We start from the raw sequence: 21,336 nt of genomic DNA on the forward strand, positions 1-21,336 counted from the left end.
GTCTGATGGTCTTGTTCAATGTGTTTAACTGATTTGTTTAAATTCAGTGCTTTATGCCATTCCCGTGAAATTTAGCTAAATATACTGCTATTTTTTTTTAGCAATGTGCACTAAATTGTGTGTGCCTAATTCTGAAAATGACTTTGTACATTAAGGCTCATTTAACCATTGGTGGTTAGTGAGAAGTTGAGAGACTTACAGTTACTTATTGGTCATGATTGTAAAACACAGTAATAGCGTGGAACTTTCATCTGCTGCAGGCATGTAAGGCACTTTGCTGTCAACCTCTCAGTCATTAGGAATGCTGCAATTTGGCTTATGTTTCACTAGTCAAGATGTCACAGAGATGATATTTAGTCGTGGGAAGCCTATCACTATCCAACAGGCAAACATAGTAATAGGGTAAGCACTTCCAATTGGATTTTCATAGGAGGGATTGACTGTGTGCATTACTGAATCTGTGTAAAATGGTGTCCTTTTGGCACTAGCTAAATATAAATTTCAGTAAATGTTTTTTCTTGCTGCAGATTAGTACAATACAGTGAAATTTTTCTGTAATTGGGGGGAGGCAGTGGTTGGGCGTCTGCTAATAGCCTGAAAATAACTAATGAGGGTGTGCAGTGAGAGCGATTGATTGAATAGCTGCAGTCCTGTGTGTTCTTTCTCGCTTACTCTCTCTGCAAGCTGTAGAGAGGGAGGGGGGAAGAGCAAGACACAGGGAGGGAGCGAGAGAAAAACGCTTTCTCTTAAGTGGAAGTAGCACGGATCCCAGGGGCCAGGAGGCCAGAAATGGAAGTTTAAACTGCATCTATCTTTTAAAGGGAGAGCAGCAGGAAGCAAAATGTCAGTCTCCGGAGTCACGATTTACTCCTCATTTTTTAAGATCTGGAAGATAACACAGAATACTTTTTTAGGATGTTTTTTTTTTCCTTGTTCATGTTAAGATTATTTAATGTTATCTGAGAAGCTGGATTCCTATGTGTCTGTCAGTTGAAGTGGAGATGGGAAGCAGTTGTGATAAAGGTATAATATGTATATATCTATCATCTATCTATGTGTGTGTATGTGCATAAATATGCATATGTATATCACTCTATAAAAATTAAATGTAACCTTAATGTAGTGCATAGTAGTTAAGTTGGATATTTATCACATTGTTTGCAAAATCTGAAGCTTGTTAGGTAGTTTGAACAGATTCAGGATTCCAGAGTAATGTCTTAGTAAGGTCATATTGCGAGAACAAGGAGAAGCTGATCTATTTTTATTACTGCATAGGCATATATGTTATTTTCTCCTGGCAGCAGCTTTCAGTCTTCACATGGCCCTTTGGTTGCAGTCTGGTGAATCATCTTATCTGCACTGAACTGAACTTTGACCTTTGTGCAAGCACCTTCAAATCATGAGCAACACTAGACTATATTTTGTTCACAATAATATAAAAAATTTCTATTAACTCCTCTGCTGCTGACAAATAGAGAAGTAGATTCATACATTGTAAGATACAAATATTAAGTGAACTTATAGATATTAAACATAGCTCAAAATAAATTATTTTTATATGTGCACAGATGAGAGATAAGTAGTCACACTAAAGCAGATTCTTTACTGTGACCATCTCCTAGTGTCTACATAGTTCAAACACCACAGAGATAAAAAGAGAAATTATGTGGTTCTAGAATATAATGCACCTTTAAAGCAAACTGATTTTTTTGGGGGGGTGGGGAGTGGGAATAATTTTCCAATTAAGTTACACATTTTAAATTTTGGGTTCTTAATGGTGTTTCTTTTTCAGAGGTGCCAGCAGAAAGATCCCCTCGCAGACGGAGTATCTCAGGGACCAGTACCTCCGAGAAACCCAACTCCATGGACACTGCATATACCTCACCCTTCAAAGTACCAGTAAGTGTTTCTCTTCTCTAAAAGGATATTTCACTTTTGTGGTTTCTTCTTAGAGTTACACTTGCTAAGAATTTCTTTATAATACTTAGGGTTAAAGACAGAGTTGTCAACTTCTATAGATTAACTGTATTTAATGTCCACTACTTTAAGTGTACGGTTTATTATGTTTTAGGGAATTTTAATTTTACTTGTGGGATACTTCCAAATTATGTAACTAAGTACATTAAATTCAAATTCCTCTGAACAATAGAGTACAAATCTTTGCAGAATGCCCTTTTATCAAGTCACTGGCCAAAACCTATCACAATTCTGTAAAGATGCTGGTGAGATTTTTTTATTTTTATTTTCCAGAGCTGGAACATAAGTAGAGAATGATAAGACTCATAAAGTTGCAGAGAAAATTATAAGAGAATTTAAACAATTTTGAGTTCTAATTCTGAAATCTGGTCTGTGCTTTGCCTAAGTCTGTTTTAAATGACCATTGAAATGCTCTAGAAATACCCTGGAAGAAATATCCCATTTAAAAATAATCCTTAAACTGACAGGTAGTACTGAGACTCAGTATTAACTTCAAAGGAATGCTGAGATGGAAAGGCTGTAAGTGATCAGGTCAGCTGACCACCAGTTGCAGGTATAGTTTGGACCATTTTGATAAAACTCTGACTAATCCATATTTTAATTCATCCATTTTCTTTGTTTATTGAGCAAGAAATATACTTACATTCTAATCATATTATTAAAATTCATTGAAAAGAATTACTTACATGATCTTGGTCATTGTTGTAGATACAATGGAAATCAATATAAAATCAGTATAAAAGAAAAATGTTTTTCTTTTAATTCAGCCAAGTTAATATGTTATATTCTTTATTTACTTATTCCAATGCTATTTTTTTAAGTTGGGATGACCTTTTAAGTAGAACTGATATTTTGAGATATATAAGTAGACAGTCATTAGTAAGTTAATAACCTAAATGATGATTAATTTTGGATTAACCCTGAGGAGCAAGATTTCCCTTTATTGTATCTTAGTGCCTTGTAGAGTTTGTGAATATTTGTTATTGTGCCCTTTCAAATTTTTACAAACTTTTCATTTTTAAAGTTCACAAGCAAATGTTGGATTAATATTCTAAACCAATTTTGATAAGAATATCAAAATACCAGATTTCATGCCTTTATTAAATTTCTTTGTTCCATAGACACAGCTACCTATTTTTAAAACTTTCTATGAATGAAGGCAGCATTTTTCCCCTCTCCTCTCCTTATTTTCCTGATGAAACGGAGATTAAATATACTGAAACTATCCATATACAGTTTGGTACAAAGGGATTGAATTAGAATTTGAAGTTTTAAGCCATCATGCTGGAATAGAATGGTGAATTCTTAGAAAAATTTTTAAGTCAGTAACTGAAGAATATCCCTCTGCAGGATGGTACTTCTAAGTTGAGTCTGAAGTTCATGACTGGGCTTTTAAATTTTGAATTAATTAAAAACAATAATTTTATTTATATTTAAATAATAAATTGACATCTAATCTAAGGTTTACCTTGATAATAAGACTGACTATTCTTGAGTAAAAGTAATAAAGCAATAATGCATACATATGAAGGCTAGCACTACTTCTGGACAACTTACTCAGTTGTTCGTCTCCCGACAGTCTCAGCTACCTCATAGATTTAGAAATATTGGGGGAAAGAAGAGACCTTTACCTAACAAATTGCATTCACCAAACCTATGCACTGAGCTCTCTAGGAGAGTTTAACCATTCCCAAGCCCTCACCTAGATGATTGTTTGAAAAATAACTATCAGAACACACTGTTTGCAGAGTCATAAAAAACAATCTGAATCCACTTAGGATAAAGGCAAATAGCCTTACATTCATCAATAGCCCTATGGGTACCATTACATTACAGGATGGATGGTGCATAGTGCAGTAATTGACATTGATAATAATGGTCTTGAATCATCAAGAAAAAATGAGGTTATATTTGTTGTGCTGGACTTTTAAAAAGTGGAACTGTATAATATTGTGTAATATATATCCAATGAGAATATTTAAAATTTTGAAGATATGTGATGCTTATAAAACTTATCAGAAAAATCTGGTTTGTAAAGTACCTTGTTCCTTGGTAATGCTGGATAAATAATGTATATTCTTTTAAGAGAATCATAATATGCTGGCTAAATGAGGCACTGCAGTACTTGGCTGGCTGTGGACGTACGTTATATTTTTTTAATTTACATATAAGACCAATAGCTAATGTGACTTACTTACATCCTTAAATGTATCGCCAGTAAGAAGTATGTCTAGTTTTTAGACTAATACAAAATACTTCCGTAATGAATACTATGGTGGACTCTCTGAATACAGAAAAAGGAACCAAACCTTGAGATATTTAACTGTAAGTTATTTATACAGTATCACACAGGAGATCATTTCCATGTTAAATTTATGAAGGGGCAGAAGTGAGATTTAAGCACAAGTACTTGTGGTTCTAAGGTTCAGGTGTCTTTACTATGATGAACAGCAGGTTCACTGCTCATTAGATGAACCCAAAAAGGAACTAGTAGTGGACTCCCCAAAAGGTCTTTTTTTCTCATAGCAACATTTTCAGGCTTACTGAAAGCAGAGCAGATGAAATAGATTTTAGCAAGCTTTGACTAAAATTATTGACACTGACACACTTATCAAATGCTTACTTTGAGCAAAGTATTGGTGATTCACCAATTATTGATACTTTCTTGGCACTCTGCTTGGTACTAGGAAAACAGAAATGGATACAGAAATTTCCGCTCCCAGAGTACGTATAGTCTAGTAGCAAGAGACAGAAAAAGGACCAGATTCATAAGGAGGTAGATAAGCATGGTGGCATGAGTTTTTAACAATGTATTGTGTAAACTAAGGCTTTGCCGAGGAGCCAGGATTTGAACTGAGTTTCAAAGGCTGAATGAAAATACTTGACAAGGGAAGAGAGTAAACCAGACTGAGGGAACAACATTTTGGAAAGATACACTTTATACAGTAACTGATGCTTTCAGGGAATATGGAAAGTTTTCAGTGAGACAGGAATCGAAAGTATATAGGCAAAAATGGCAAGAGAGAAGGCTGGAAAGGTAAGTTGGGACAAGGCTGTGAGTGGATTTGTTTGTCAAGCTTAACTAAATTTTGATGGCTGCTGAAACATTAGATGTTTGTTTATTGAAATATTTGTCTTGGCTCAAAAGCTAAACTAAGTTTATAAATACTGTGAAGTATCGGTAAATTACTTGACTCTTCCCCAAGCGACTCTTTTTCCTCTTGACATCACTCAATGAGTGATGGGAGAGGGGCTATCATTCTGTGGAGGGCCAGCCCAGCACCCACCTCTGGCTACCAGCTGACACTGCGGATAGCTCTAGAGTAGGGTTTAGCATCAGGGAGATCCAAGAGAAGCCAGTGGGTAAGAGTGGCTTATGTCCTGCTCATTGCTGCTAGGTGAGGCAGAACGGAGCCACGGAATAACTATAGCAGTGAGGCCACATCAGGGAAGCCTAAAACCTGTGTATGTCCTCCCCACTCCCTCAAGTTTATACTTTTATATAAATTTGTTCATGTATATTCCTTACTTAGTCTAAGCCATCTTTGTGCATGTAGTAGGCAGCAAAGTCAGTAAGTTTAAAAATAAGGACATACAAAATGAAAAAGGGAACTTATATGGACACGTGAACCTATATAAGGCAATGACTTGGTTTTTAGGAATGTTTAAATGTATTTGTATTTTAATTTTAGCCGTAAGAAAAAGCAGCGATTTGCAGGATAGCTGTTCTGTTCTTCCTCCATTCTCACCCCATATTTCTTCACCTTAATTCCAATTGTAATTATAGTTGACCCTTGAACAATGAGAGGGGTTAGGGGAACCCACAATCCCAGCAGTCGAAAATTTGCGTATAATTTGTCAGACCTCTGCATACGTGGATTCCCAACTATGGATCGAAAATAGTATCTGTCAGTCTTTGTACCTCATTAGATAATAAATATCTCTTTTACTCATCTTTGTTGCTACCCCAATGCCTAACACAGTACCTTACACATAGTAGATTCTCAACAATAATTGTGAATGCACAAAATATGTGTGAATTATTGAAGGACAAGAATAGAGTATCTCTCTACACATATTCTCTTGGTATTACTGGTGATGTCTCCAAATAGATTACTAAACTATTTAATAACCACTAAGGGATCATTTGGAATAAATGAGTGTACCTGTACAGAATATATTTTTCCTCACAAAAGAGAGAATTGAATTTGTATTTGGAATTCAGGGCTATGATATTTTATGTGTATAGGGTATGCTGTATCTACTTACATTGATTAGGAAGTGAAATTAGATAGATTTCTTTAATGACTTGTTTCTGTGGCTATTTCTTTGAGCCCTTTTGGTGTCATATGTATACATAAACTCACAGTTTCTACAGATCTGAGTTTTGACTGTTAGATTCTTCAAGAACAATTTTAGTCATTAGAATAGTTCTCGCCTCTTTTTAGAGGTCCTATTTTTCATTTTTTCTTTAACATCCTGGTAGATTTTTTTTGTCATATTTGTCATACTTGTGTTTTCCTTTAAATAAGATATCCATTCTATGTTTCATACATTGTTAAAACTACATTTAAATATTACAGGGGTTGTTAGGAAGAAATGAGTAAACTACTGAAAACTTATTTAGGTACTTATAATTTAATTCAGAATGGGAAAATAATCATGTCTTGCAATTGTATGTGTTTGTTTCACTTGCCTTAGTTTTTGGAACAGCCTCCTTTCTTGAATATCCTTTTTATAAAGTGACTATTGATATTTATGATTTTTTAATCACTTCTCCGTAGAAGATGCCATCAATTTAGTTTTGGCTAAGAGAAGGCTGCTTGTGTTCTGGGCCAGGTGCTGGATGTAGTGTTCTCATTTCCATAACACAATGGTCTGAGTTTGCCTTCCATGTGAATATAACACAATGCAGTCGCAGCTGCTTCATTCGTATTAGCTTTGAGCTTGGCTCTGAAAGAATTCAGGCACTAAAATATATGCCAAGACAACCAGAAAGCATAGTTGAACTAAAGCAGTAGCTGACTATTTCTTTGTAACCCTCCTTGTGTTCTTGTCACAGACACACCTAAGCATTCCCAATCAGATATATGCACTAGATACAAAAGACTGTCAAAAGATGAAACCTTTGCATAGTTTTAGGGAGAAAGTAAAGCTTTGGAATAATAAATGTAGACTAAGTTAAATTCCTGCGTAAACATCCTTTCTCAAGTTTTGAGATTTTAGGTGCAGTTGATAGTGGTCTCTGTTTTGTATAAAATCCTGAATAAGACCAATAAAAGCCTCAATAAGATCTTTGTTTTTCCAGGTTAAAAAAAAGAAACAGAAAGCTTCATGCTCATTTGATAAAGACCAGAAAGTGTTCATTGTCCAAACCAGTGGTTTTCAACTCTCACTAAACCTAAAAAAATCACTTAAGGAACTCCACAACAATAATAATGCCTAGAATCCACTTCAGACCACTTAAATGAAAATCTCTGGACTAGAACCTAATCTTTTGTATTTTTAAAAAACTTCCCAGTAGATTCTAACATGTACCCAGGATTTAGAACTATTTGTCTAAATAGTTAAAATATTAGGAACTCATTTTAGTCAATGTCTTTCTGTAGACATCAGTGTTTTCTTTTGTACCTTCAAGTCTGATATTTTCTCATTGGCCTAATATTGCTCACAAACAGGTTGCTGCATTGCATATTAGTTACCCTTCTAAGTGTTTGCCACAGTCAATTCAGGCGACCAGTCTACATTTATAAAACATTGCTTTATTGTGGTACTGTGACCTCTGACCAGCCTAAGAATCTCAGTCTCAGGGCTGAAATAATCAATTTGAATTCATAGTACCCAAGCTACTATACTATTTCAATTTTTGTATTCTCATTGCTGTTGTATTCTAGGATCCTTAAAGTTCTGTCCCCTACTGCTTAAATAGTCTATATCCATCTTTCTTCCTTCTCTTTGCTGATCATCTACATGGAATTAAAATCCATAATAGGATCACCCTGTAGTGATATCTCCTTTAATAAAGGGCATATTTGTATTCATATGTGTATTGATATATAACATATGATTTTATATTCATATTATATTTCTATCAAAATTTTACTACCAGAGGTAAAAGTAATGAATAAACACGGGGATGTCAGAAAAGAAAAATTATAGTCTAAAGATATTAAATATTAACTATACCTTTAAATCATTTTATAATCAGAATGGGTATAATTTTAAAATCTTTTCATGATAAATGTCCTGGAAAATATAAAATTTGAAGCAGAGGAAAAAAAAGAAACAAGAATTGATATGACCCCTTAAGTGAAATAGAAAGGACATGATAAATACCTGGAGGAAAAGGGAGCAGGTGTGGCAGGGAATAGTGCCAAGATTCTAAACTTGAAACAAAGAATGATGGGAACCCTCCTTAATCTATACTAATCTAATCTAATAATAGACAAATATGCAAATTGACCGCACCTTCGCTATGCCCAAGCCATGCCCACCAGCCAAGCCACGCCCACCAACCAATCAGGACAAATATGCAAATTATCCAAACAAAGATGGCGGCTAATTTGCATATCGCGACAGCGTAGAAAGAAGCCAAGAGCTGCAGAAGGGAGCAAAGCTGCAGAGAAGCAAGCAAGCCGGGGGGAGGAGAAGGGAGGAGCGGAGGCGGGGCCGGGGGAGAAGGAAGTTGAGCAGGCGGGGCCGGGGGAGAAGGGGCGGGGCCGGGGGAGAAGGGAGGAGCGGAGGCGGGGCCAGGGGAGAAGGGAGGAGCGGAGGCGGGGTCGGGGGAGAAGGGAGGAGCGGAGGCGGGGCCAGGGGAGAAGGAAGGAGAGCGGGCTGGCGGAGAAGTTAGAAAAGCAGGGGGGCTGGCGGAGAAGGCGGGGCGGGGGAGAAGGAAGGAGCGGAGGTGGGGCCAGGGGAGAAGGAAGGAGAGCGGGCTGGCGGAGAAGTTAGAAAAGCAGGGGGGCTGGCGGAGATCGCGGGGCGGGGGACAAGGGAGGAGAGCAGGCAGGGTGGGGTAGAGTGCAGCAGGAAACCCTATTGCAGGATTTTTCCTGCAACGGGAACGCTAGTAAAAGTATAATATGCTAATTAGACCAGATGTCCTTCTGGACAGGGGAAGGAAGGCTTACTCTTGCATGAATTTCGTGCGTCAAGCTTCTAGTCTATGGATATTCCTAGAAATGGGTTTGCAGCAGTGCTAACTAGTGGAGATTCCCGCTTATCCTGCCCAGGAGAGGAGGGCTCTTTGAAAGGGAGGATGGGATGAGCTCACTTACAGCTCATTCTTATAGGTAGTGTACTATATGTCCCTCTCCTCGAAGCACAGATATTTTTCTTCTGATTTACCATTAAAGGAGGCTTAACATTCATTTTACAATTAGAGGTAAACGTTTTCAAGGTATAATGCCTATTTAAGGGAGCTTATAATTAGCCTCTGAGTGTAACTGATATTAGATATTAGGAAGATAGAAATATAGAAAGGAAACCTTGCCAACTTCTTAATTTTACTAGGATTAGCTGTACAGAAAGGTATTTTTGTACCTCTCAGCTATACCTGTACTCGGCAAGGTACAGCCATTGCTGGTAAACAGTAATATTCCCGAATTCCCTTTCTAGCATCAGGCCCTTTCATTCTATTCAATAGTACCAGTACCATTCCACTTGATTTTTAAATACTTTATTTTATATTAAACATCTACTAATTTTATTGTAAATGAACTTTATTCCAAGCAGCTTATTTGATTAAGATATCATTTTAATTTTTTTGTCAGGCTGTTGATTAGCTATTAAAAGAAAAGGTGCTAAAAGGATTTGAATAGACATTTCTCCAAAGAAGATATACAAATGGCAATAGAGATATGAAAAGGCACTCAACATCATGAGTCATTAGGGAAATGCTAATCAAAGCAATAGTGCGATACCACTTTGTACACACTAGGATGCCTAATCAGCTAAAGGATAGACATACTAAATGTGATCTATCCATGCAATGGAGTATTATTCCACCGTAAAAAGAGTGAAGTGCTAACAAATGCTACAACATGGATGAATCTTGAAAACATTATGCATGCTAAATTTTGTATGATTCAGTTTATATGAAATGTCCAGAATAGGCAAATCTATAGAGAAAGAAAATAGATTAATGGTTGGCAGAGATTGAGAGGTCATGTAACTGCTAATTAGGTACAGGATGTCTTTTGGGAGTGATGAAATGTTCTGAAATTAGACTGTTGTGATGGTTATACAACTTTTTGAATATGCAACAACCCCTAAATTGTATACTTTAAAAGGGGGAAGGGAGTGTGATGACATGTATAGTATATCTCAATAAAGTTGTTTGGGATTTTTCTTTAAGTTCAGGGGGGGGGGAAATAGAAGATATCTGAATACTTCTTAATATTGATTACAAATTGAAATGATAATATTTGGGGTATTTTGGGTTAAATAAAATGTATTTGGGTAGGAAACAAGACAACAAAATAAATTTCATTATATAGTGGCTGCTTATTTCCTACAAGTTTTTTTAGATGCTTATTACTGACATATTGCATATTTGCCTTTTTATGCAAACTACCATAATTTTGCCTGTTATAAGACAGTTGGTTACATACATTTTTACTCAAGCATATAAACATAAGAAACATGACATTTGGTTTTAAAAGAAGAAAGCAAATTATAGCAGGCATATATATGGAATATTTTTAATTTTTGCAAATTTCCCCACCTGAAGAGTTATTCAGATCTTATATAGTACTAGGGGCCCAGTGCACGAATTCGTGCACCTTGAAAGGAACTGTGGACCGCCAGGCTGCGGTGGGCACAGGGGCGGGTCTCGGCCCATCCTCCGTGCCCCTGCCCAGCCCCTCCCACCCCGGCCCCTTGTATGCCAGCAGCCCCGCTCACGCCGCCGCCGCCGCTCCCACATGCTGACGGCGCAGAGCTATTGGGGCTGGCACCAGCAACAGGTGTGAGTGGGGCCGGCACTGTTAGTGGGTGCAAGCAGCAGATGCTGCCCCGATTACCCCTCAGGAGCAGGAGAAGGTGGAGAAGCCCTCAGGGGTGATCAGGGCTGGCAGCAGGTGCAAGCGCCGGGCGGGACCTTGGTGCATGGAAGCAAAGAATTTTCAGTAACCACCAGAGGCTTGCCCCGATGACAATGACTGGTGCCCCGCCTTGGTCTGGTTCCCCTGCTCACCTGCTCCACCATCCTGCCACGACCATCGCCTGCCATGTTCCATGCTCTCCTGCCTGCTGCCGATGCCTGCCATGTTCCGCGTGTGCCCCCTGGTGGTCAGCGCATATCACACCGTTTGGTCTATTTGCATATTATGGTTTTATATATATAGATACTTTATAATCTCTTTTATAAGTTCATGTCTATTAAATAAACTGCTTGACCTTTTTCATTTTGTATATAGTCCATCTCTGCCTCTGCATTCTTAGAAGATGTTTTATATGTGGGATAGTTTAATGGGATAATGCTGAGATTTTCCCATTAGAAGGATCTTTTTATTATTGTGTAGGAGTGAAATTAATGATCACCACATCAGGAAATAGAAAGCAATGCTATTTGGGAGAATCTTCTTGTAAACAGTCCTCTGTATTCCACTGACACTTATTTCTGATGTCCCACAGTAATTTAAAATCAGTTCAACCAAACTGTATTCACTTATGTTTTTCCCAAAAACTCCTTCCCCCCGTATTTCTAACTTTGTAGTACTACAAATTTCTGCAGTCCTCAGAGCCAAAAAACTGAAGAGCCATAGTATTCTTTTCTTTTTTCCTCCCAAATTCAGCCATCAGATCTTTGTCTTCAAATTCATCCATCCCGGAGCCGCTGCCACTCACAAACTTCGATTATCAGTCTTATTATTCTTCCCATGAACCAGTTCCAGGCCAGCTTCATGAGCATGAGACCAGTACAGCGCAGGGCCTGCTCTCAGAGAGCCCTGTGCATGAGGTTTAATGCTCTGTGATTGCCATCTCAGAATTCTTAATGATTCATCTTTGGGTTTGCGTTTTGTAACTGAAGTCCAATGGGACAATGAGCATGTGCAAGGCACAGTCCCACCTCCTGCTGCCTCCCGGGATGGAATCTACACTGCCCACATCCCCACCCCTAGAGCCCCAGCCAGCCTTCCCTCTCTGCCTCACCTAGCCACGACTGTCACTTTCTGATCCTGGCACAAACGTGGGAAAAGTAAGGGTTGAGAAGCGCACTCTATTGTCTCATCTCAGGGGAAGGGTTTGGCGGGCCCTCCTTGCCCCTGCCTGTCAGCATCACTGATGTCTGGCAGGTGACCAAAGGCCACAACTCCGTTGGGACAAGCCTCTTGCCCATCCCCAGATACCTAGTGACTTGCAGTGACAGCCGAGGAAAGAGAAAAGGCCTGGCTCAATTTCCCTGCCCTGGGCCAGGGCATGGCAGGTGGATTTGGTGGCTGCGGAGAGGCAACCTGGCAGCCAGTGGGCCACCCACATGGTGAGTCATGGGCTATGGGGCCCAAGTAGGAAGGTCTGCACTTGCTCTGTGCCCGAGGGAGCCTGGCAATAAGTAACAAATTAAAAACACCATGGCAGATGGAGGGAGAAATCAAATTAGTGCTTTACTAGGAGCCAAGGGGCAAGGAAGGGATTAACTATTTAAAATTTTATGATGGGGGGGGGGGTGATAGAAATTTTCTCTGTCTCAATTTTGGTAGTATACATTAGTCAAAACTCATCAAGCTACTCAACTAAAAACAGTGAATTTTGCCTTTGTATATTATACCTACATAAACCTAATGTTTTAAAAGAAATAATACATTTAAAACATAATACATTAAAGTTAAGAGTCAAAGGTTTGAAAAATAATGTAATAGGAAAATAATAATCAAAAGGAACCTGACATTACAGTGCCCTATCAAATAAAAATGAACCTCTAAGACAAAGAGTATTATTAGGGATAGAGACGGTATGCTAAATATCTTCCATTTGCCCCCCATAGCAAATCTTGACCTAGCAATATGTTTATTTTTCTTTATTGATTAAGGTATTACATATGTGTCCTTATCCTCCCATTACTCGCCCCCCCCACTCCCCTACTCATGCCCTCACCCGCCTGGTGTCTGTGTCCATTGGTAAGGCTTATACGCATGCATACAAGTCCTTTGGTTGATCTCTCCCCCTTACCCCCACCCTCCCCTACCTTCCCTCTGAGGTTTGATGGTCTGATCGATGCTTCTCTGTCTCTGGATCTGTTTTTGTTCATCAGTTTATGTTGTTCATTATATTCCACAAATGAATGAGATCATGTGATATTTATCTTTCTCTGACTGGCTTATTTCACTTAGCATAATGCTCTCCAGTTCCATCTATGCTGTTGCAAATGGTAAGAATTCCTTCTTTTTTACCACAGCGTAGTATTCCATTGTGTAGATGTACCACAGTTTTTTAATCCAGTCATCTGCTGATGGGCACTTAGGCTGTTTCCAAATCTTACCTATGGTAAATTGTGCTGCTATGAATATAGGGGTGCATATATCCTTTCTGATTGGTGTTTCTAGTTTCTTGGGATATATTCCTAGAAGTGGGATCACTGGGTCAAATGGGAGTCAACGTTTATTATTATAATATCTGTTATCTATTATTATAATATACACATATTTTGCTTTTTATTCTAATTTAACCTAATAGAATCAAGATCTGATTAAAGGATGTTTAATATGTTAATTTCTGTTTTTATATTTTTAAAAGTTTCATAATAAAAGTTTTATTTTGCTTAATAAAAGAGAAGCATTGGATGTTTGTCACAAATACACACACAGAGATTCTGAAGCATCAGCTCTGATCTAGGGAAACAATTTTAATTTATGATAGAACCTTTTCTTTTGATGCTTAACCTTTTGTACTCGGATGTCGAGTGTGACTTGACACGGTTAGCATCGGTAGCAGCTAGAGAAAAAAGCAAGCGAGTGCAAAGGGTTAAAGTTGCAAAACAAACAAAACAACACCTATTCAAAACCTGAACACCTCCACTAGGGGAAAAATTACCCACATTGAAACTGCTTGTGAACTGTAATGCACCTTGCATCTGTTTGTTATTTTATTATTATTCTTACCTAGAGTTTCCCTTCCTGTCTGGATTTCCAATAACTGGAAGATAAACTAAGTAAATAAAATATGATGATTGGAAAATGGAGTTTCCCAAGGGTAATTTTCAGTTACCCTTCCTTTTCCTTTTTCCTTGTTAATTTTCTACAGTTAGGTTTTGGTCAACATTTATTGAACATCTACAAGTTCTAAGTTATATTAAGAGATCAAGGAAGGGAATGATTTATATATGACATATCCCTTCTTCTGGGGTAATTACAATCCTTAATATGAACTGCTAAACTATGTAGAATACACAGAGATTAATTTACTAATTAAACTAAAACTTCAAAAGCAAGAATGAAAACAATTCTCACCTGGGTCCTTTCTAGTTGACAAGGTGGCATTTCCTTAGTGAGTCATATACCATTTTAAGGTATTCAAATTACTTAATCACCTAAAATTGTACAATCCCTTATGTGGTCACTGATATGAAAGCCTCAGACAGGATTGAAGCAGGGTTCTGTTGCACATCACTCTGTTTTTGTGGGAAAGGTGATGACATGTTTCTCTGCCTCCACTTCACCATGTCTTAAGGGAACAGAAACGCTAGGACACGGCAAGTCGGCGTCTCTTATGGCCACCACTGAGGCTTTGGAGCGTGGTTGCCTGGCAGCAGTTTTATTTCCGTTACCAATGATGCCCTGATAGCCATGTTTAGTCTTCGGGGGTTACTCCAATTTGCAGGTGGTGAACAACTTTTGTCATTATCTTAACATTTACCAAGCTCCCGAGAAAGGCAGCATTTGGCTCTTTCTTTCCTGGCAGTTGCTAATTTTAAGCCTTATTTTGACAGAAAAATAGTGAGTACCAACTAATTAAAGTTGTATCAATTGTGATGACAACTTTGTTGTTTAAAATGATAAGCTGTATACTCTTTTTAAGAATTGTACTCTTTTTAAGAGTCAGCATTTCAGAGGAGAATTGGATGAGGTAGAATTTCTTTTGAGGTTTATTAATATTATTTCAGATTAGGTTGGTGTCAATGAGAAGGATGAGATCAGTTCATTTGTAGTCTTTTCCTTTGTTTCCATTTATGCTGTTGGGTTTTTAAGAGTGTGCTTGTTAGGAGCATCCTTTACTCTTTACATTAACATAATATATAAACATCATAACTTCAGGTAAAAGAAAGAGAAGCATCTTCCTCTTGGCATCTATTTTTAAATTTTATATTTGGATTTTTTCTCTCAGTGTCCATATAATCACTTACATATGAAAAGAATATCAACAGGGTTTCAATTTAGTTTAATTATGCAGATAGGAGTCCTAGGGACACATTTTTTAAGTTGGTTGTCACACTAGTGGATTTTTTGTTTGTTCATATTTTTTAACATACTGCATTTCTGCTTCTTTGTGGTATATAACTCTATAATAAGATATGTGCAGAAATTGATTATAGTATACATGGGGAAAATACATTATACTATAGTACCTAGAGTATTTGAAGAGGAATTAGAAGGTGGCATCAATTAAATAGTATTACATATTGGAAAGCACCTGGCCAGTTCTTGATACCCAGGAAAGCTTCAGAAAATTCATTCAGTCAACAAATATTTATGGGACATTTATAGTGTACCAGGTATCACTATAGGCATTCGCATACATCACTGAATAAAACAGCCAAAACTCCCAGCTACTGTGGAACTTCTAGTTTCCTTCCCTTCCTTTGTGGGGTAGTTTCTAGGAGGAAAAAGTGTGATTTCACCCAGCCTATTCAGTAGTCTCACCCTAGATTCACATTCAGTTAATACTTACAAATACCCATTTTCCGTTATTTTAAAAGTACTTTTGTATTCAGTTATCTTATTCTTTGGAATGGTCCTAGGAAAAACGGATTTTTTAAATCCTCATTTTACAAATAAGGAATCAGAAACTTAGAAATTCGAGCCAGGATTTGAAGCCACACTTTCTGATTCAGAGTTCCCTGTTCTTTCTATTATGGCACTTGTAGCAAAAACAGCATGATGGCTTTTATTCATTCCACTGTCTGTTTTATTTCAGTTCTGCAAACATTTGTAGAACTAAATGCCAGATCTCAGACCTGTTCTGGGAATGCAAAGACTGTTTAGTCCCTGCCCTGAGGAGTTCAGGGTTTAGTAGGGAAGACTGTTGGCATATAAGTAGGCATGCAGTGGGCTAAGTGTAAGGCTAATCTATTTATAGATACTTGGAAGCACAGAGGAGGGGCACCTAATCTAGAACAGGGTTAGGACATGTCCAAAAAGACACACTGGAGGAGATCATCCATGAGCTGAGTCTGAAAGAGTAACTTAGCCAGGACAAGGGAGGAAATATGAGCAACAGCAGAGGTGAATGGTGAATGTAGAGAAGTGCATAGGCTTTTAGAGTTGCTGGGGTGTAAAGCATGAAGCAAGAAATGGCCAGGGATCAGGCTAGAGTGGTTAGTAGAAACCATATCCTACAGACAGAACTTTACCAGGACCACTTGTATAGGTATCTTTAAATCAGTTATCCACCCCAGTCCAGTCAGCTATAGCCAGAGCAGAAGAATTGCAAAGCATAGTGACTTGTACTTAAGGAATTGCTCAAGCATGTCATACATTCTGAGGCTTCCCAGAGTAGGTAATGTTGCTGGACGGCTCAGTGCATACCAGGACAGAAGACTGGCCTAGCTTGGAGATAGTGAATTTTTAGTGGCATCATTGTGTTTGCCTATGTGGTCTTCCTGAACGGCTTAGGCATGGCATCAGAATTTAAACATTGGTCCAGTTTTTTTATTTTGGGTAGCTGATCATTAAGAGAATGGAGGTTGTTGGTTATTAAATAGCTTCAAATGATTGACCATGAAGTCCAGGTTGGATAGAAAACAGGGACAGGGAAAAATGGGGTGGTCAAGAGACTGGAGGTTTCTGTGAAGTTGAAGAGCAGATGTATTGGGAGAAATATACGGTTAGGAAGAAAGGTCAAAGGTGAATATTACTCCTTAAGATGTCTGAGGTGGAGATTCTCTGAATGATGATAAGATCTAGGTTATGGCTTTAGGAGTGGGTGGCTGGAGAGGAAGATAAGGATTTTGGAGTCAAGGAATTGTGAAGCTAGGATAGTAGATGGATCACTACCTGGTTATTTACTAGTATGGTGTTAGGAGTCAAGAGATGGAACTATTGCAAGCCTGGGGCTAATGTCCTTAGTGAATAAAGGAAATTGAAAGAGAGATTAATTCATGAGAACAGCAAAGAATAATAAAGGATACTAAATCAAGATGGTATAAACCTCAAGAATATGCTTTATTTCAAAGCATATTTGAAATATATAAATTTCAAATTTCACAGAATTTTATGGAATAAAATTATCTTAGGAAATAATAATTTGATTCCAAACTATTATTTTATGGAATAATGGTTTGGAAGCTGTCATGGTAAGCTTGGAAAATCCCAGCACCTCAGACTGGGTACCAACGAATATTGAACAAAGGAGAATGAAAAACTTCCATCAAATAGGGCTCTAAGCTAAATTGTATTCTCGGATGAAAACCATGTTTCAGTCTTGTCAAGAAGATGAAAAAAAAAAGAATTTTATATAGCAGACGCTACTACCTCTGTGAAATATGGCTATTTTAAAGTTTCCTTTATCTGTGTTCCACAAACAATCATAATTTCATGTATATAGTTATCAGATATTTATTTAACACTAACTAAAGTTTAGACACTGTGGTGGAAATTAGATAGATATATATATAGCTCTATACTTACCCTCAAAAGTTTAAAGGACAATGGAAGCAATAATTATACATTAATGGCTGAATAAACTTCCTTTCTAATCTTATTTTCCACCACTCCTAATCATATGCCAGCCAAACTAAATCTACTTAATGTATATCCTGTGTGTTCTTACCTCCATGCCATTTCTCATGCTGTATTCCTTGGCACCCCCAAACCCAAATTCAGTCTTCCTTTCAGATCTAGCATATTCCATTTTTCCATATAACTTTCACTTATTTCTCCAGATGATGTAACCTCTTTTTTCTCTGAATTCCTGAAATAATTTCCTATGTACCTCTCTAAAATAATACATTGTTCCATCAATTCTAAGATGCTCTGTCATCAACATTTTTTTTCACTGTTTAACATCTCTGTAGATTACTCTTTTAAGATATGCTCTGTCATCAACATTCTCAAAAGAATACAGGATGATAGTCTGTGAAAAAACATGAATGACAACTCCTCTGAGTCAAACAGTAGCTCAGAGAATGAAGAAGCATTAGGACTACCTTAACCAATTCGTTTTGTGTATATTTTTTTTAAAAATAAATTTTTATTGATTTCAGAGAGGAAGAGAGAGGGAGAGATAGAAACATCAATGATGAGAGAGAATCCCTGATTGGCTGCCTCCTGCACACCCCCCACTGGGGATTGAGCCCGCAACCCGGGCATATGCCCTGACCGGAAATCGAACCGGTGACCTCTTGGTTCCTGGGTCGACGCTCAACCGCTGAACTACACCCGGCTGGGCTGTGTATATTCTTTTTATGTAGATACTAGAATCCCAGTGCACAAAATCACGCAGCCCCGCCCACCCGCGCATGCCTTGCCATGCTTGCAGCCCCGCTTACCTGCGCGTTCCCCGCCCGCCAGCTGCCAGCCTTACTGCGATTGGAGCCTGTGGGCCGCACCGTGTGAGCCAAAATTGCACGAGATCCCAGACTCGCCGCATGAGGCAGGACCCCAGACCCCAAACCCGCCGCGTGAGGCAGGACCCCAGACCCACTGCGCCTGCAAGACCTATCAATGCACCTCCTGGTGATCGGTTGTTTGGTCATTACGGCATTACGGCCATGGGCTTTTTATCCTATGTAATAAAAGCCTAATATGCAAATCGACTGAATGGCAGAACGACCGGTCGCTATGACGTGCACTGACCACCAGGGGGCAGACGCTCAATGCAGGAGCTGCCCCCTGGTGGTATGTTCCCACAGGGGAGTGCCACTCAGCCAGAAGCCAGGCTCGCTGCTCCTTAGTGCTGCCTTGGAGGTGGGAGACGCTCCCACCACCGCCACTGTGCTCGCCAGCCTCCGATGCAGTGCTAAGGAGCAGCAAGCTGGGCTCATGGCTGGCGAGTGCAGTGGTGGTGGCCGGAACCTCTTCTGCCACCTCCGCTGCAGGTGGGTGGTAAGGAGTGAGGGGTCCCAGACTGTGAGAGCCCCGGGCTGCAAGAGGGATGTCTGACTGCTGGCTTAAGCCTGATCCCCCCCCTGGGGTCCTGGACTGCGAGAGGGCACAGGCTGGGCTGAGGGACGTGTGCCCCCCCCCCCCCCCCAGTGCACGAATCTCGTGCACCGGGCCTCTAGTATATAATATAGATATAGATGTGACAAAGTCTGCCTAAGTAAATTTTAAAAAAAAATTCCTTAACACAGAATAAAAGATTTCAGTGATAAAGCATTTTGTTATAGTTTAATTGGCAGCTTTCTTCCTAGCATATCTAAAATAATGGTGTGACAGTCGGTGGTGTGCTAGATTCAAAGAAATAAGATAACTTTTATTTTTGTTATTACATATGCCAGGCATTAGGAATATGTATCTTCCTAATTGTGTCATATATATTTATATTTAATTTCTATATCCTATATTATATGAGCTCCTTGAGAGTAGAGGATGTGTTTGTTTTATCTTTGAATCTCTGTAACACCTAGCACATTGCTTTACAACAAATAGACATAAAATAAGTATTAAATAAATGGGCTAAATGAAGTATTCTATACTAGTAAGTGCTACCAAGGGGCAAGTTGGAGTACTATATGAGTGAACATTTACTAGTATGGTCTCACTTAACTGCTTAACTGTGTTTGTTAGAAATGTATTTATATATGGTGTTTGGTCAAGCCCTGGGCTGGATCTCAGCTTAGGCCAGTGGTTTTTTAATAGATTTCTATAAACTTAGGTCTGGTTTGCTGACTACAATTCTGAGCAAATGTGGTGACTAGTCCTTGTTGAATCAGAGACAGTAGTAAATGAGCCTTTACCTTGGAGAACAAATAAAAGTGACTTTTCCTAATTACGCTGATTGTACAGGAGACCAGACAAATGCCTGTCTCCAAGAAATATGGTCTTTAAAAGACGGCTTTGTCTATCAATCTCTGTAAACCCATAATAAAAACAAAACAAACAAACAAAAAAACAGCCTAGGGGATAAAAACAGCCTAGGGAATTTGTCTACGTGGTATTTTCTAGAAATTTTTACCATTATTCTTTGTTATATAAGAACAATAAAAAATGGCATAAGCATTTTTTTTTTTAGTCAACAAAATGGTTCTACTTCTGATTTAAATAAATTTGTTTCCATTTTTTTCTATTGGAAAGAATGCCTGTGTGTTTACAAAACACTTGACATAGAAAAGTACTGTAGTAGTCCACTCTGCTGTTCATTAAATATTTCCAGTTCTCTTTTTAGATACATGGTAAGATTGCACATCCTTTTCCTATCAAAATTAGGTGTGGGCATGTGACATTTTTTTGTCCAATGAAATGATACCATAAGTGACATGAAGTTTTAACAGCTGGTATATAATTTGTTGCATTTCCTTTATCCTGCTGCAGCAAGTATAGAAGTACATAGATGGAGCCTCTCTTAGCCAAAGTCCCTGTGTCAGAACAGTATAAAGCTGGGCCTCCAACTTCCTTAATTGACCTGCTTATAGACGTGTAGCATGGTTTATACCACTAAGATTGTGGAACTATTAGATAAACATAATCTTGCTTGTCCTGATTAATATAGCCTTCACCTCAAAACAGTAGGTATGGCGGAAACTAAAAGAATATAAAAGGTTTGACGTGCTGATATTTCTTTTTCTTCCTTATGGAAATATATACTGGACATAGTTTCTATAAGATAATAATGATCTCAAGGTGATTAGGGTCATTTTCCATGTGTCAGAATACTTTGAATTATAACATTTTCTCAAGGCATTTTGATATATTCTGTAAGGTGTCCTTTCATCTGCCCACAATAGAATTGTTTCTTGAAAACAGTGACCATGGTCATTCATTCCTGTGTTTATTCTTTTACTCCACAAACTTTTTTTTAACAAATATGTTTTTCTTGAGTTCAGAGAGGAAGGGAGAGAGAGAGACAGAAACATCAGTGATGAGAGAATCATTGATCGGCTGTCTCCTGCACATCCCCCCCCCCCCCCCCCACTAGGGATTGAGCCCGCAACCCAGCCATGTGCCCTTGGCCGGAATTGAACCTGGGACCCCTTCAGTCTTC

At 38.5% G+C, this 21,336-nt stretch overlaps 1 protein-coding gene across 3 annotated transcripts in view; it reads left to right on the plus strand.

Moving 5' to 3' along the window:
* Window positions 1-21,336, plus strand: part of RASAL2 (RAS protein activator like 2) — a 256,627-nt gene that overhangs the window by 184,745 nt on the left and 50,546 nt on the right. For all 3 annotated transcript variants that reach the window (XM_079761430.1, XM_079761431.1, XM_079761432.1), the window contains exon 4: window positions 1,793-1,899. In XM_079761430.1, coding sequence (XP_079617556.1) covers window positions 1,793-1,899 — 107 coding nt within the window. The remainder of the gene's footprint in view (window positions 1-1,792; window positions 1,900-21,336) is intronic.

Source organism: Cnephaeus nilssonii (assembly GCF_951640355.1).
Source record: "Cnephaeus nilssonii genome assembly, chromosome: 21".
Classification (NCBI taxonomy): Eukaryota; Metazoa; Chordata; class Mammalia; order Chiroptera; family Vespertilionidae; genus Cnephaeus; species Cnephaeus nilssonii.